General features: G+C 45.8%; 1 protein-coding gene across 8 annotated transcripts in view; it reads right to left on the bottom strand.

Moving 5' to 3' along the window:
• Positions 1–302: 302 nt before the first annotated feature.
• Positions 303–14,438, bottom strand: part of RHOBTB2 (Rho related BTB domain containing 2) — a 52,011-nt gene continuing 37,875 nt past the window's right edge. For all 8 annotated transcript variants that reach the window (XM_083480489.1, XM_083480486.1, XM_083480490.1 and 5 more), the window contains 9 exons: positions 12,724–12,925; positions 11,588–11,691; positions 9,850–10,035; positions 7,823–8,835; positions 5,930–6,048; positions 4,017–4,167; positions 2,842–2,930; positions 2,069–2,174; positions 303–1,592 (listed from right to left, as the gene is read on the bottom strand). In XM_083480489.1, the coding sequence (XP_083336615.1) occupies positions 1,360–1,592; positions 2,069–2,174; positions 2,842–2,930; positions 4,017–4,167; positions 5,930–6,048; positions 7,823–8,835; positions 9,850–10,035; positions 11,588–11,691; positions 12,724–12,925 (2,203 nt within the window). In that variant the 3' untranslated portion in view covers positions 303–1,359. The remainder of the gene's footprint in view (positions 1,593–2,068; positions 2,175–2,841; positions 2,931–4,016; positions 4,168–5,929; positions 6,049–7,822; positions 8,836–9,849; positions 10,036–11,587; positions 11,692–12,723; positions 12,926–14,438) is intronic.

Below are 14,438 nucleotides of genomic sequence, written 5' to 3'. Positions count from 1 at the left end.
TATTCAGCTAGTTCTTTGTCTACTTTTGGGGGTGGGACGGGACCTCAGGGCCAAGTGTGGCTTTCCAACCTTTCCAACTGTCCCTTGGGTTTGCCCCCAGACACCCCCCCTCATCGAAAGTTTTCACCCAGCTGGAATGTCCTTGAATTTTGGTCATGCCTCTTCCCTGCCTGGACGGAGGACCAGGCTACTGTACAATGATAGAATTTACATAGATCGCTCCACCCACTTTCACAACACCAGAGGTTTCCCAGAAATGAGCATGATCCTTCACTCCAAATCAGAGACAGAGGCCACAAGCATCTTTTCAAAATACCATTTATTACAACACAACCTTGCACACTAAAATCCAAGTTGGTGTATTGGTTTACTTCATTAAAAACAGTGTCAACTGCTGGAGTTTCCTATTCTTTCAGAAGCAGCACATTCCCAAACATCATGGCCAGCACAGGCCAGGATGGAAGAGACTCCCTCGCCAACTTTCTTAACTTGGTCTCATTGGGCTAGCCAACCTGGTAACTTGTAGTGTGCAAGCAACGAAAGAAAGAAAACAGCATCTTTCCAGCCACAGCAGGCATGTTCTGTGTTCTAGGACTTTTTTCCTGTTGCAATTCAGTCTCAGTGCAGAACTGAAGCATCTGTTGGCCTATGCCTCCTCTAGCAGGGCCTGCCTCTCATGAGGAGGGTCCACAGCTGTTTGATGCTCCCAGGATCTGTGCCTTGCTGCTAGCAAACATCCTAGAGCTAGGCCCCAGGGGTGGATGTGTAACAGAAAAATGATCACCTTGTCATGAAAAGAAGCCCAGAAAAAAAATTCTGGGGCTCAGCGCCTGTCTTCAGCAGCTTGAAATGACATGGTGCAGAGGAGCAGACAGTGTGAGGCACCCCATTATTTCTTTTTTGCAAAGGTGTGGGAACCCTCATTAAATCAATGAAGAATTGCTGCATTTTCCTTGTAGCAGATTTTCAAAGTAAACCTCTTGCATTCCTGTAAACATGGTGTGTCCTGTTAGATGAGTGAGCCCCCTTCTAAAGAAATCTGGCTCGCCTGCCATTCCACCCGGGCAACCTCCAACGGCTGAGCGCCAACACTGGCCGAGGCAAGGACTGGGACCCTATGGAGAGGGTGAAGATGTAGGATGCTCCAGACCCTGGGTGAAGATGTAGGATGCTCCAGACCCTGAGCTCCACCTGCGCAGGTTCTTGCTAACCTCCCAGGGACATTCATGCTTGTTTTCTCCACTGAGGGTTTTAGCTGGTGGTGTCCTCTCTAAGCCTGTCAAGCCAGATGTTGGTCAGGGTGGCCCTTCTCTCACGAGAGACAGAGGAGTGTGTGTGTGTGTAGGGGCAGTGCATCTCTCAGACCACAGCAGAGGAAGAGGAGGAAGATGAAGATGAAGCTGTGGCTGCTGATGAGGAAGGGGACTGGGCGGGAGAGGAGGCATTCCAGAAGAGCCACCTCCTCTTAGGCTGCCGTTTCTGATGGAGGTAGTCTTCCTTCTCACGCTCCTTCCTGGCCCTTTGATAGTGGTCCTCCTCCTTCAGGTACCAAACTGGGGGCCACCGATGCTTCTCAAAATAGTCCTGGTTCTCTGCAATGGGAGGAAGGAAGGAACTTTAGAAGCCTGCTATTACAGTTAAAAAAGAAAAGTCAGAATTGCAAACATGCAGCTGAAGTTTGTGGGGAAAGCAATCTGGAAACGTGGATCGTTTGCAAAGCTCTGAACTGTCAATGTGCAATTTATTTGCAGCAAAACTAGATGGCATCAGCCATTGACCTGAAAGGGTTAGAACAGCTTTCAGTGGAAGAGAGGCGCAGACAGGAGCCAACCCTGAGGATCAGCAACTGCAGTGACGAATCCTACTAGAAGGAATGGGATGGGAACAGGCCTCATGTGTTCTAAACCATTTTTAAGGGTTTTGCTGAGATTACAAGGGTTACAAATTGGCTCTAAGCTGAAACTGATACTCTTGTGCATGTTTAAGAAATGGCTATAAAAATCTTATTTGTTGCTTTTCTTCATGGACACCCAAGGCAATGCACAACTCATAATTCTTCCATGCTGACCTGCTGACATTGCTTTCATCTCTCGAGGAAATTTGCGGCAGATGTTGTTGTAGTTGGTGCAGATATGATGGAGGCACCAGTCGGCTAGCTGGTAGGCACCATGGAACTGTGGGAGGGGGGAAATAAGATATTGACATGAGTCACAGCCCAACACCACAGGGTAATTTAGCCAGTACTGCTAAGGAAATGAATGTTCTACCAATGCACCAACAGTGCAATTCTGTACAGAATGGGTAGGGAACCTTCAGCATATGGGCCAATCTTGGCCCACCAGAGGGTCCAGCTTGACCCACAAGGACATTTCCCCCAAAACACACCTACCACTGGTAACGTCAGCCGATGGGCAGAAGGGCAGGATTTAATCTTGCATTGGCTGTGTGCCCTGTTCCCAACAGAGAACAGGATCACACAGCCCAGGCAGTGGAATTTAATCCCTTTTCATCAGTTGATCTCACTTCTTTCCTTGGTGGGAGGTGGGTGCGTGGGGGGACTCCCACACCTGCCACTGCTGCTCCTACCCTCTTGCTTAAAGGAAAAGCTGAACTGCTGCAAAGAGCAAACACTCTTTGAAGCAGGTGAGCAGGGGGTGTACCTTGCCCACCTGTCAGTCATGTGACGTGTAACTGACAGGTGAGTCCCTGGTAGCAACCTGCCAGATTTGGTCCCTTGAGCCAGCTGCTTTCCAAGTTGACTGGGAAGCAAGTCTCAGAGTTCAATGTGACTGACCTCAAGGGATCACTACGGATTCACTATGACCAAGTTGTTTATTATACCTGAGCCAGCTCCAGGAACACAAGGACATCACCATCAATATCCACTAACATCTGAGTTGCTTCCATCAGACCAGACACCGTGAACTGTTCTGTAAAAACACACACATACAATAAGGTCAGAGCGCATCAGTGTGGCCTCCTGACTAATAGGGCAGAATAGGTAAAGACCAATCTTTTTCTTTCAGTTTTTAAGCAAGGAAGAAACTGGATTCTAAGTTTTCTAACACAGCTGTGGGATTATTGCTGTGGAGTTTGTTTGTTTGTTTTTAAATTACCCAGTTTGAAAAGAAATCCATATTCACTTTGCATTTGTTGAGACAAAACTGAATCCTGTTCTAACAAGCACATGGGCCTGCTTTTCTACATGAAATTTTTTTTCTACATAAAATAAAATAGGCAACTCCAGAGGAAAGCAATCTTGTGGACAGCAGTCAATTGCTTATGTATTTGGTGCCACAGTATGTCAATAAATGCTAAGTGGGTTTGGACTCACCCTTGACACGCTCCACAACAATATAATCAGAGCTCAGCACCTGCAGCCCACCACTCCATTGAATAAGACACAGACCCCTTCAGGGTCAGGTAGGGCCTGCCATTTTTTAAAATGTTTTTGTTTTTCTTTTAAACCTTGCAAGTAAAAATTGAGCTTCTCAATCAAGGGGAGAGGTTCTAGGTCAGTCCACTCTACTTTTGTTTCAAAAGGAAACTTTTTAAACTATGGAGCATTCACAAATGTGATACGCCACCTCCTCTCTCAAGCAGAACAGTTCATTCTGCCAGCTCAGCCTCTCCTCATTCTAGGGCCTGAGAGAGGACAGAAGAGGGGCACAGTGTGCCACCTGCCGGCCAGACCAAGACAAGCAATGGGTCAGCCAGAAAGTCACACCCTTGTTGTCTATCTCCAAGTAAGCCTGCTTTGAACACTGAAAACTATATGGCTTGCCTCAAACCCTATAATCCCACCAGTGCCTTCAGTGAAGGTTCTCCATATCATACAATGACACCTAACGACATCACCCCTTCCTAAGCTAACGTCACTCCAAAAGGTGAGGAGAAGGATCAAAGCACAGTACTTTCATGCTGTTAAGCAGAAGGCATAAGCTCCTTCATTGCCCCATATTGTGCCTGATCACAGCGATGAAGTCAGAACTGTGCCTGCAGCTCCCCAGTATTACCTGTCAGTGCAACTAGGTGTGGCAGACACAGGCGGTTGGCAAGGATGATAAGCTTCATGTAATCAAGGTCTGATGTGGAACAAAACTGCCCCGTGTACAGGTACTCCAGCACTGCCCTCATGCAACTCTTGCTGGTGTAAGGTAAAACCACCTGTAAGAGCAAGAACATGCACACAAGAGGGGTTAAATTCACAACATACTGAGATACAGAAAAACTGCATAGTTGTTCTCATCCTTCGTCATACAACAACTCTTCACTTCTATTTACCCTTTTATTCAACCCAATGGCTGAGGGCAGGGAGTCCAGCCTGTGTACCACCTCATTTGCTCTGGCTAATGAGGGGAATTATAGAGAGTTCAGGCAGCCTAGCACAAAACTCTCTTAACAGCTATAGACTAGAGTGGATCATGTGATATTGCTTGAGCCCTATAAAAGCTTGCCCTGAGAATAGGCTACTGGGTTTCCCCCCTACTCACTAGGATGGATTGTTGTTGCTTTCACAATAGAGATAGGGAACCTGCAGCTTTCCAGGTGCCCCTGGACTACAACTCCCATCATACCAGCCCACTGGCAATGCTGACTGCAGCTGATAGAATTTTGAGTCCAACAACATCTAGAGAGCTACAGATTCCTCATCTCTTCTCTGCAGGATCTTCTTATACTTTTAGGCCAGAATGGAGCCTGTCCAGAAGACACTCACATCACTCTGAAAGCAGCCACAGTCAGTTCCTACCATATCTTTTGTTTGGGCCCCAAGAGGGACAAGCCATTGAAACTGCAGAGTTTGTGATCATTTTACTTCCTCAATAATATACAGCAGGGCATCAGGAACTTGCATATTTTTCGCACACATCAGCATACCTAGCAAGGTACTAGCTCCCTCTCTGCATCTGGTTTACAATGTTTACATCCTGGTGAAAAAGATACATGGGCACCACCATTCCCAGGTTACAAAATTTATGTATTCTTGTAAATGGGTGTGAATTTGCCATATGAAAATGCAATAGGCAAATCAGGGTCCTAAAAGTCCCTTTGTATGTTGTTCCAAGGTTGACATAAAATAGGTAGTCTTGCACAGATTGGGTCTTTTGTCTGCCGTTTGCAAGGGTTTCAGAAGGGAAAGGACCTTTCCAAAGTGCTGACCACAGTGCTGGCCAAGGACATTTTATTTCTGAAGTTGGAAAATTCAAGCAGTATTTCTCCTCCTCACTCATTAAAATGGGACATAATCTGCATAGCTTCCATTTATTTCCCTAGAGCTTGTATAAAAGGACTTGTTGGTGGGTCCTGGCTGTCTCCCACTCTGCCACCTTTACTGGCACCTAAAATCTATTGCTTGAAATGGCCACCTCATCATAGGGTTGGCTTTCAATACAATGCCCCCCTGCTTGAAGCGAGCTCAAATTGTGGGAGAAAAGGTAGGAGGCCCTCAGTAAAAACTATAAGTCTTGACTCTTTTTAGCCAAACTGTGTCCCCAAAGCCTTCTAAAAACCACAAAAGGTCAGGGAGCTGGATACCCTATAATCTGAGCACTGCCCCCAGTCCATCCCTTATTACTGTATAAAACATATAGGATCTTCCCCTCCAAGCCCCACATAATGGCACTTGCCCTAAAACCCTTCCCTCCCATCTCCCCTTTTCTTCCCTTGAGCCTGGAGCTGAGAGTACTGTGTAAAAAGCAAAAAGCAGGCACTCTACTCCCTCCCGAACCCCAGGGATTTTAGCTCAGCAGCTGAAAGAAATGAAAACATTTGCTCATCAAAAGTTCTGCTCTGGTGTAGTGTGGACAAAAAACTGAAGTTGCACACAGTATGAAATGGGGTCCAAGTATTAGTTGGAGCTATGTCTAAGTTGAAAAACTAAAGAGATGATAATTCAGTCTGGAACTTTTCATGCTCACGGTGGCCTCACCTCTTGGGTTGAGCTCTCCACAAATGGACCCCCAAACATAGCAGCCATCCAGTCACAACTGGAGATTAGCAAGGGCTTGTGGGCACTGATAGCACCATCATCCAGCATAAAGGTGACATCTGCAAACAAGTAAAGAAACATAAGCAAATGTTTTTATGTTCATGGACTGTGCTTTACCACCACAGAGTAACAGGGAGTTGTAGCCAACTTGAGTTCTACTCAGAGTAGGCCCAACCTAAGCTAGTCATGGCCATTAACTTCAATGGATCTACTCTGAATAGGACTAGCAACGTATACAACTCAGAAAAAACTAATGAGATGCTAAGGGCTAGAAGATGTCACTTCCACAAGAACATACCCCCCCCCCCCAAAAAAAATACTGAAGGAATAAAGTCACCTACAGCAATTTCCCCCATCTACAAAGTACTTGTGCAGATTAGCTTTGAGCTGTGAGTTTTGGGTTTCTATATCTATTTGATCTTTTTCTGGGAGCTATTATTTGCGGCTACAATCACTAATAAAATTTCCATATCATGTCCTAATTTAGCTATGCAGCAAAGCTCCTCTGCAACCTCAACGGCTAGCAAGTTGTGCCAAAGCTAGCCAAAACCAACAGCACAATCCTAAACACATTTACTAGGAAGTTATCACATGAAACAATAATGAGATATTTGAGTAAACATGTTGAGAATTGCTCTGTAAATATGATGCAAAGGCTTCTAAGGCTTAAAAAGGCAATTCAGGCATCCCACAAACAGGAACTGGGTGAGGCATAGGATAATAATGATATTTCACATAATCCAGAAATGGTCAGGACTGGAGGGAATGAATTCTCCTGGCCTTTGTGTTTATTCTACAGCAGAGGTGAGGAACATGTGGCCCTCCAGATGTTGATGAACTACAGCTCCCATAATCCATTATTACTGGTCATGCTGGTGAGAGTTGGAGAGCTCAACAGCATCTGGAGGACTATTGCTCCCCCACCCCTGATTTGCAGGATTAATCAGAAGGGAAATTTCATTGGATGTTAGTGATTGTAGCCCCAAATAATAGCACCAGAAACAACCACCAGGCCTTCATAGCAACAGAACTATATGGATGACAGGGGAATAGCAGGAAACTGGACAATGCAACAGAATTTTCTGCACTATGACTGGCAAGCAACAATACAATTAAATTGGCTCCTGCACAGGAAACAGCAAGAAGCCCTGAGTAATGGAACAGACAACCATCTGGTGGCAAAAGCAGCCTTCGTATTTATTCAGAAGAGCTATATGAGGGCCAGCTCATATATTCAGCAGAACCAAGTGCCAAAGCTTGTTCTAGACATGACCACTTTAAAGTGTGTGTGTATCTGCTCTCCAGCCTAAAAACAAAAAAGAGCTCGTGTTTATTCAAAACAAAGAAGAAGACCTAATAATAATGTAATAATAATTTTAAAAATACGAATAATATTTTTATTATTATTTATATTGGGTTTCCCCTAGTCATTTTCCCAATGTTTTTTTCTATTAAGTAGGATTCATTTAGATGGGTGAGCTTAGAAAAAGCTAATGCTATTCAAAATACGAACCATCTTCTTTCTGACATACTATTTACCACATGCAAGGAGTTTGATTACATGGAAGAATACTAAAAAAAACCCCCAACTTGGACATTCAGAAACATTTGAAGTACTGCAGTCAGAAATTCTACTAATTCATTCTTCCTAACGAAGGTGGCTCCTAAAGGGCTTCCGATGCAACACTTAAGTCAGGGTGAGAACAATGTCCTTCCCACCTGTTACTTTAGCTCATGACCCAAATTCATCTGAGCCCCCCGCATCCTGGAAATCAAACGACATTGGTCCCAATAGCCATGTCCCACAAGACTACCCAGTGCTCTAGAGCGTACCGGAAAAAGTCCCCTTGGCCAGACACTCCTTAACCCGGTTGGTTCTCCTGACGTGGAAGGCTTTGGTGATCTCCTGGTTCATGAATGCCTCGTTGTTCAGGATGTTGGCCACCATCATCCTGAGGTCAAAGACTTCTAGCAGCTCAGCAATGTGGGCAATGTGCATCAGGTCCCTCTCGTTCTCGTCCAGCTCTCCTGTGTACAGATATTTGAGCACAGCCCTGAAGGGCCCCAGTTGGATGGAAGGGTCCATCTTCACCACCACCATAAGTCGGGGCTTGTATGTCATGGGGTCATCTGCCATCTCCTCCTGGATGCTGACAAAGGCTCGGCTCCAAGAGGAGAGGATCCGCCCCCGTTTTAGCCCTCGTTCCCCATAGTTCTTGCCCCGCAATATCCCATCGCTGGTGGAGGCTCTAAGGCACGGTTTTTGCTGGCCAGAGCCAGCTTCCTCAGCACTCTCACAGATATCAAAACTAGCAGCTCTCAGGAGGAATTCCCGGCCGTGGTGATGCCTCTCCTCTTGATGGAGGGTCCGCTCAGCAACACCAGCCCCGGTGCCGCTTCCTGTCATCCCCTGCTGGCTCTCCTCACTCAGGTCCATCAAGAACAGGTCGTAGAACTTAGAGGAGGAGGTGGAGAGGTAGATCTTATGCGCGTAGATTTTGATTCTCTCTTGCAACACCAGGATGACATCCGCACACAAGGGGTCCTCCAGCAGGTTGGCTGGACGCTCCTCATTGTTGGAAGGAGGGTCAGGAACAATGATGATGGGTGGGGGTGGCTTGGGGGGCAAGAAAGGGGCCTGGAGCAATGGCCTCTGGACATTACGCAGGTGAGACTTCCAGAACTGGAGATGCCGGCGGGAGATGAGGGCAGCTCGGATGGCATTGTCGAAGACATCCTTAATGCCAAATTGGGCTACTACGCTGGTCTCATAATAAGGGATCCCCAGCTCTTTGGCCACCTCTCGCCCCTTCTCTGGGGGGAGAATTTCATTTGGTTTGATCGGTCTGGAGAGAGAGAGGAAAAAAACCAGGAAGGGGAAAACTAGTTTTACATCTGCTCAGCAATCCAAGGAAACTAGAAAAGTGGCAATTCACAAGGGGAAAAATATCAGGTGTGGATCCTCATTATCTGGCTGTACCTGCCTTTGCCTCTACTGCCTTTCCTCTCTTACTTTTGCAGTTTGTTTTCTACTCTCCATACTCTCAGAATGTGTCCCATGGCCCTAGCCAAGGGAGCTTTCTGCCTGGTACCAGAGCTAAATTGGAAGCATGAGAAGTATTATTAAAAAACAACAACACAGGTGTGGGGCCATCCAGGGAACAGTCTGCACTAGTTGCCCAATTGTCCCTGCCCACAATGTAGATGGAGCAGGAACCTGCAGAAGCTGAAGACTTGTACACTAGAAGGTTCGATACACACTAAATCCCTGCACATACTGCCTTTCTCCTTCAACCAAGGACCATTATTCAATTTGCTTGTTCTGCTTAACTACAGTGGTCACTGGTGTCCATTGGGACTGTTAGGGCAGAATACAGGGAGGCCAATGGCAGATGGAACCAATTCTAGTTTTGTCCCCACCCTCTTCCCTGCTGTGCTCTACAAGTGCAACAACAAGACTGAGGAGGAGGAACTGACAAGCAGTGTCAGCCCCTAGACTAAGTAAGAAGGCAGCCTGGCTGGCTGAGGTTGGTGGGACAGGATCCCATTTGGCCTAAAGGACCAGCTTCCATGGCCTCACTAGCGATGGCCAATCTTTCTGACAATGATGCCACAAGTCAAATCTAAATCTAGCACCCCCACCTTTGTCTTCCATGTTACTGAGCCAGGGAGCAGGTATCAGTGTAGCACTGGAGGACAGACCTGACATTGTGCCATAGGCAAGTGAATGAGTCTTTGTGCTCTAGCCTGGGAATGCCACAAACTCCCAGTCCTGTCGTCTATGAAATGTGGCACCTGTGGTGCCCAACCACAGTTTAGTTTCCCCAGCCCACCAAAGCCATCCTTGGGTTATTTTGTACCTGGCTAAAGGTCGCCTAGCTCGATTTACTGCTTCCAGGTCAGCATAGCGAAGGTCAAGCTGGCAGCCTACAAGGATGACAGGAGCTCGGGGGCAGAAGTGCTTGATCTCTGGGTACCACATGGTCTTCACATGGTGTAAGGAGTTGGGATTAGCAATGGAGAAGCATAATACTACAACGTCAGATCTGTGGACAGAGAGGAGGCAAGAGTTAGTTATCACTTTGGTCTCTGCAAGCCCTCTCTTTACATTAGTCAGCACCTCTTGGTGCAAGCATGCACCCTGCAGGATGACACCCAGTCCCTCCAGGTGCAATGCACACCCCAACTTTCCCCAAGGTTTGGTGCAAATCCAGTGCTGTCCTTCCAAGTGTTTGTCCGTGTTTGTCCGTGTGTGTGTGTGTGTGTGTGTGTTTGTAATGGGTCTATGTGTACCCTGTACTCATTGTTACCACTACCACCATAGTGGTACATTGCTCCCCCAATGGAGAATTCTATTTGTTCTCATAGGAGTGTGTGGCAAGCATTAATTTAAGTATCAGCAAATTAAGGGAGGAACCTGGGGAGAACATTGGGGCAAAGGCTAAAGCTGCTTCCTGTCCCAACAGCCCCCCGTGTTTATGGCAAGGGGTTGTCTCAGATAAAAGAGCATTTACTCTGTCCCAGATAACTTGGCTGGAGTCACTGAAAAATGTGCCTGGTCCTATTTGCATAGCCCCCACCCCTTCATCTGCATATGCCCACTTGAGTTTCATTTCTTGGTTAAATTCTCCATGACAGTAAAACCCTAAGAGTGGGCTTTTATGTATATTTTAGGCTCGGTAACCACCCATCTTCCACTTGTTCCATCTGAGATGCCTGCTACTACATATCAACACATAGTGTGTATTTTGAGGAAGGGCTGGTATATTGCTAGGACATTCCCCTCCCCACCAGTGGAGTAGAATATGAAATCACCTGCTATATCAATCTAGCCTCATATTAAGATCTTCCTCCAACATTCTATTCCAGGTTCCCTAACTGCCTGGAATACACGGTGTGATTTCTTGAGACAGGGCCTTTTTAAAATTTGCACCAAATCCATGGGAACTCTTTTCCTAGGAAGGTTCAGTCTGCTCTGTCATTTCTAACTTGCAACACTTTGCAAAGGCCACTTGACATTTGCTCTGAAGGCCTTTGTGTGATTATAATTCTTTTTATCTCTAAGTAGAGTTGAGACTAAAGGGGTACCTTGACCTTGACCTTTTAGAGTTGAGACTATTACCTTGGCTGAGCTCTCTACTCCTTAGCACTGGTGTTCCTGTTGATGGATTAGGTTTGAGTTTCACTTGTTTAGATTATTGTTTTAATTTTGTGTAATGGATTTCAAGCATATCCATCAGGTCAGAGATCAGGCCTGGCTTCCCCTTTTGTTTCCCTTGCACATTACATATCCCATCTCCACCCTGAAGGAGTCTGTCAGTGATTGCCAGGTCTTTAAAGCATAAGTGAGAGGTGGGAGCAGGTTTTGTCTCACCACAAAAAGCACAAAGCTTTTCTCACAGCAATGAAAGACAACCGTATAGCGGGTCCCATGAAGGACACCCCTCCAGGAGGGGCGAAACTGGCACAACCATCCTGCAAGATAGACCAGACTGAGACATGTTTGCTTGCACGTGACCACCCAGTGAGCGTCTAAGCCAAGACTGAATGTCTGCTCCAGGTTCATCATTAGCACTGCACCAGATAATCAATATTGACCTTCCATAAGCAAAGCGCCTGTCCTTGTGATGGTCTCCAAAGGTATCCCAAAGCCTCAAGGACACACTAACATCGTCTACCACATCTCGAGAGCGCTCCAATACCTGAGAGAAGGCAAAAAGATTACATACTTCAAATGAATAGAAAGGACTAGGAGGACTGCAATGCCCAGTAGCTTTTCAGTCTGATAAGCAGTGATGCAGGATTTCAGGAAAAGGCTGAATATTTTTCTCTCCACATTTCACCCCCCTCCCCAGAAATCTTTTCAATTATTTAATTTGATCGGGAGCACAATCTCAAAAGCTTCCCCCACTCCACCCATCAGAAGTATCTGAATGGAAGATTTGATGAGGGCAAAATAAATTTAATATACCTAATTTAGGCTGCAATACTACATTCACTTACCTGGGAGTAAGCCTACTAAAAGCAATGAGACTTACTTCTAAGTAGGCTTGCACTCTCACAGTATGGACACAGCTATTCAATCACATGCCCTTCCCTTACATTGTTTAAATTTCAGATGGAAAAAATGAAGGCTTACTAATTTTAGCATGTCAAAAATGAGCTATCCATTTCTGTTTATTATATATATATATATACACAAGCTCTGTATGGACAGAAATTGTGGGGGGGGGGGGAGACTCAACTTTGAAGCTGCCCAATTTGATTAGCACTGTATTAATTACTTGAGTCAAATTATTATTATTATTATTATTATTATTATTATTATTATTATTATTATTATTATTATTTTCAAAAAGGAAACTTCCTCACAGAAAAACAGAACAGGGGAAAATGTTTTGCCCAGAATTACTGTTGATCACTGGAGGGAATCTGATTCTCCTCAAACCCAGGATTAACCAGATTAAAGTGAGGAGGTGGGAAAGGGTCGTGGCTCAATGGTAGAACATCTGCTTTGCATGCAGAAAATTCAGTGTTCCATCCCTGGCATCTCTAGGGGGTTGGGAGAAACCCTGGAGAGCCACTGCCAGTCACTGTAGACAATACTGGGCTAGGGGGATTGTTGGTCTGACTCAGTATAAAGCAGTTGCTTGTGTCACTTATAAGCCCAGGGATTGATTTTCCACCAGTGAGATTTCCTAGGTGATTTATCCATTGACAAAGATACCACTCACCTCCTGGCAAACACGATATTGGTCAATGGCCCAGACTGTGGGCACATGGGTGGCAAGAAGCTGGTACTGAGTCAGTGTGGCATTACAAGCACGGGCACAAATAAGCCTGGTCTTGCCCACTGCGTTGTCCCCAACCACAACACACTTGATAGTTTCTACGTTTGGCCTTTCATAATCCATGTCAGAATCCATTAACTGGGACCTGTAGCAAGAAACACAGAAAAAACAGAACCAGACAAACAGTTTGTTGAGCATTCATCTTGATTTGTTTGCACAGTCTAGGACGAGGTGATACAACTTTGCAAATGGTGTATTACATCAAGCAATAGTTTTCCCACACTTTCCAGTGCATTTTCCTCTTACTTTCCTTATTGCATGATCTCTAATTCTGAAGAAAGCAGATTGGTTATGCCAGAGAAAATTGCAGGACTGGAATTTCCTACCCCCAAAATAGCAACAGTCTGGAATTACCCCCAGACTCTGAAATACTTACATGGTTTGGGTTCTTTCTCCGGCCAGCTGTCCATGAGTTTAAAGTAAGGTAGGAAACTCTCCCGGGAATGCCATGTTACTGACTGTTACAGCACCACAAAGACTACCCAGCAGTAGCAGTCTTACCAACTCACTGTTTCACAATGGGTTGCAGGGCTGTGCTTTGTTCTGTCCTCCCTTGCTCCATACCAATTCATAAACAGAATAATTCCACACTGAGAAAACAGTGCAGCAAGAGCAGATTCCACAAGTGGACGTAAAGTCCAAAACAAAGAGCACCCCGGGAGGGAGGGAGGGAGGCAGCCTTCTGGATCAGGCCATCTAGTCTATCCTGTTCTCACACAGTGGCCCACCAGTATGCCTGTGGGAAACCCTCAAGAGCCCTCTCCCCTTCTGGACTTCCTAGCAACTGGCATTCTGACTGTGTCATGTCTAGGAGCCATTGATAGCCTTATCCTCCAATCTTGCCATGGGTAAAATTTACTAAAGCAGAAACTGGAGTTCAGAGCAAAATAAAAAAATTAGATTTGTTTATGTCGTCCAACCAACCAACACAAAACAAAAGCTTATAAATATGAAGTAACACAAGGAAACCATGAAAGAAATTACCTCAAACAAGTATATTAAAATTTGATGTCTGAGACATAAGACCTACTGGATATTTCCTTTTTAATGCACATGGGATATAGGTAAGCCAGTGTGAAGCCCTGAATTCTTCTGGTTTCTGATGGCAGGAGGATGAGCAGAGGCTACTGGACCACCTGGCCACTCTGGCAATTCACTTTGGCTTGGTAGAGACTGGTACAAAACAAGCAACCCTGGTCTTCTCCTCTGCCAAGCTCACCTCACCCAAATCCAATTCAGCAGGATTCCCACATTGTCCGACTTTTTGTCCCTCCAGACATCAGCTGAACAGAATGGCCTGCTCCAGAAATGTGTCCAAAATAATCTCCTCTAGCAGGGAGTCTTGCCCCAAGCACCAGCTCCCCAACCTGGTTGTCCCTCACAAACAAGAAGGGATCTCCCCCCCCCCATGACAAGCCTCCCAAGATGCAGAAGACTTGGACAGCTGCCCTCCTCCAGACTGATGCAACCCAGAGAGCAACAAACAAGAGCCTTCATGAGGGCCCTGGAGCCCAGGCAGCTCTACGCCTCTCCATCCAAAGCAGGGTCCCTTTAAAATGCAATCTTTCTGAAGCATGCATCCTTAGCCTCAGATAAGA

The sequence above is a fragment of the Podarcis liolepis genome (genome assembly GCF_965112155.1).
Source record: "Podarcis liolepis genome assembly, chromosome: 16".
Taxonomy (NCBI): domain Eukaryota; kingdom Metazoa; phylum Chordata; class Lepidosauria; order Squamata; family Lacertidae; genus Podarcis; species Podarcis liolepis.
This window is presented reverse-complemented; position numbering and strand designations above follow the sequence as displayed.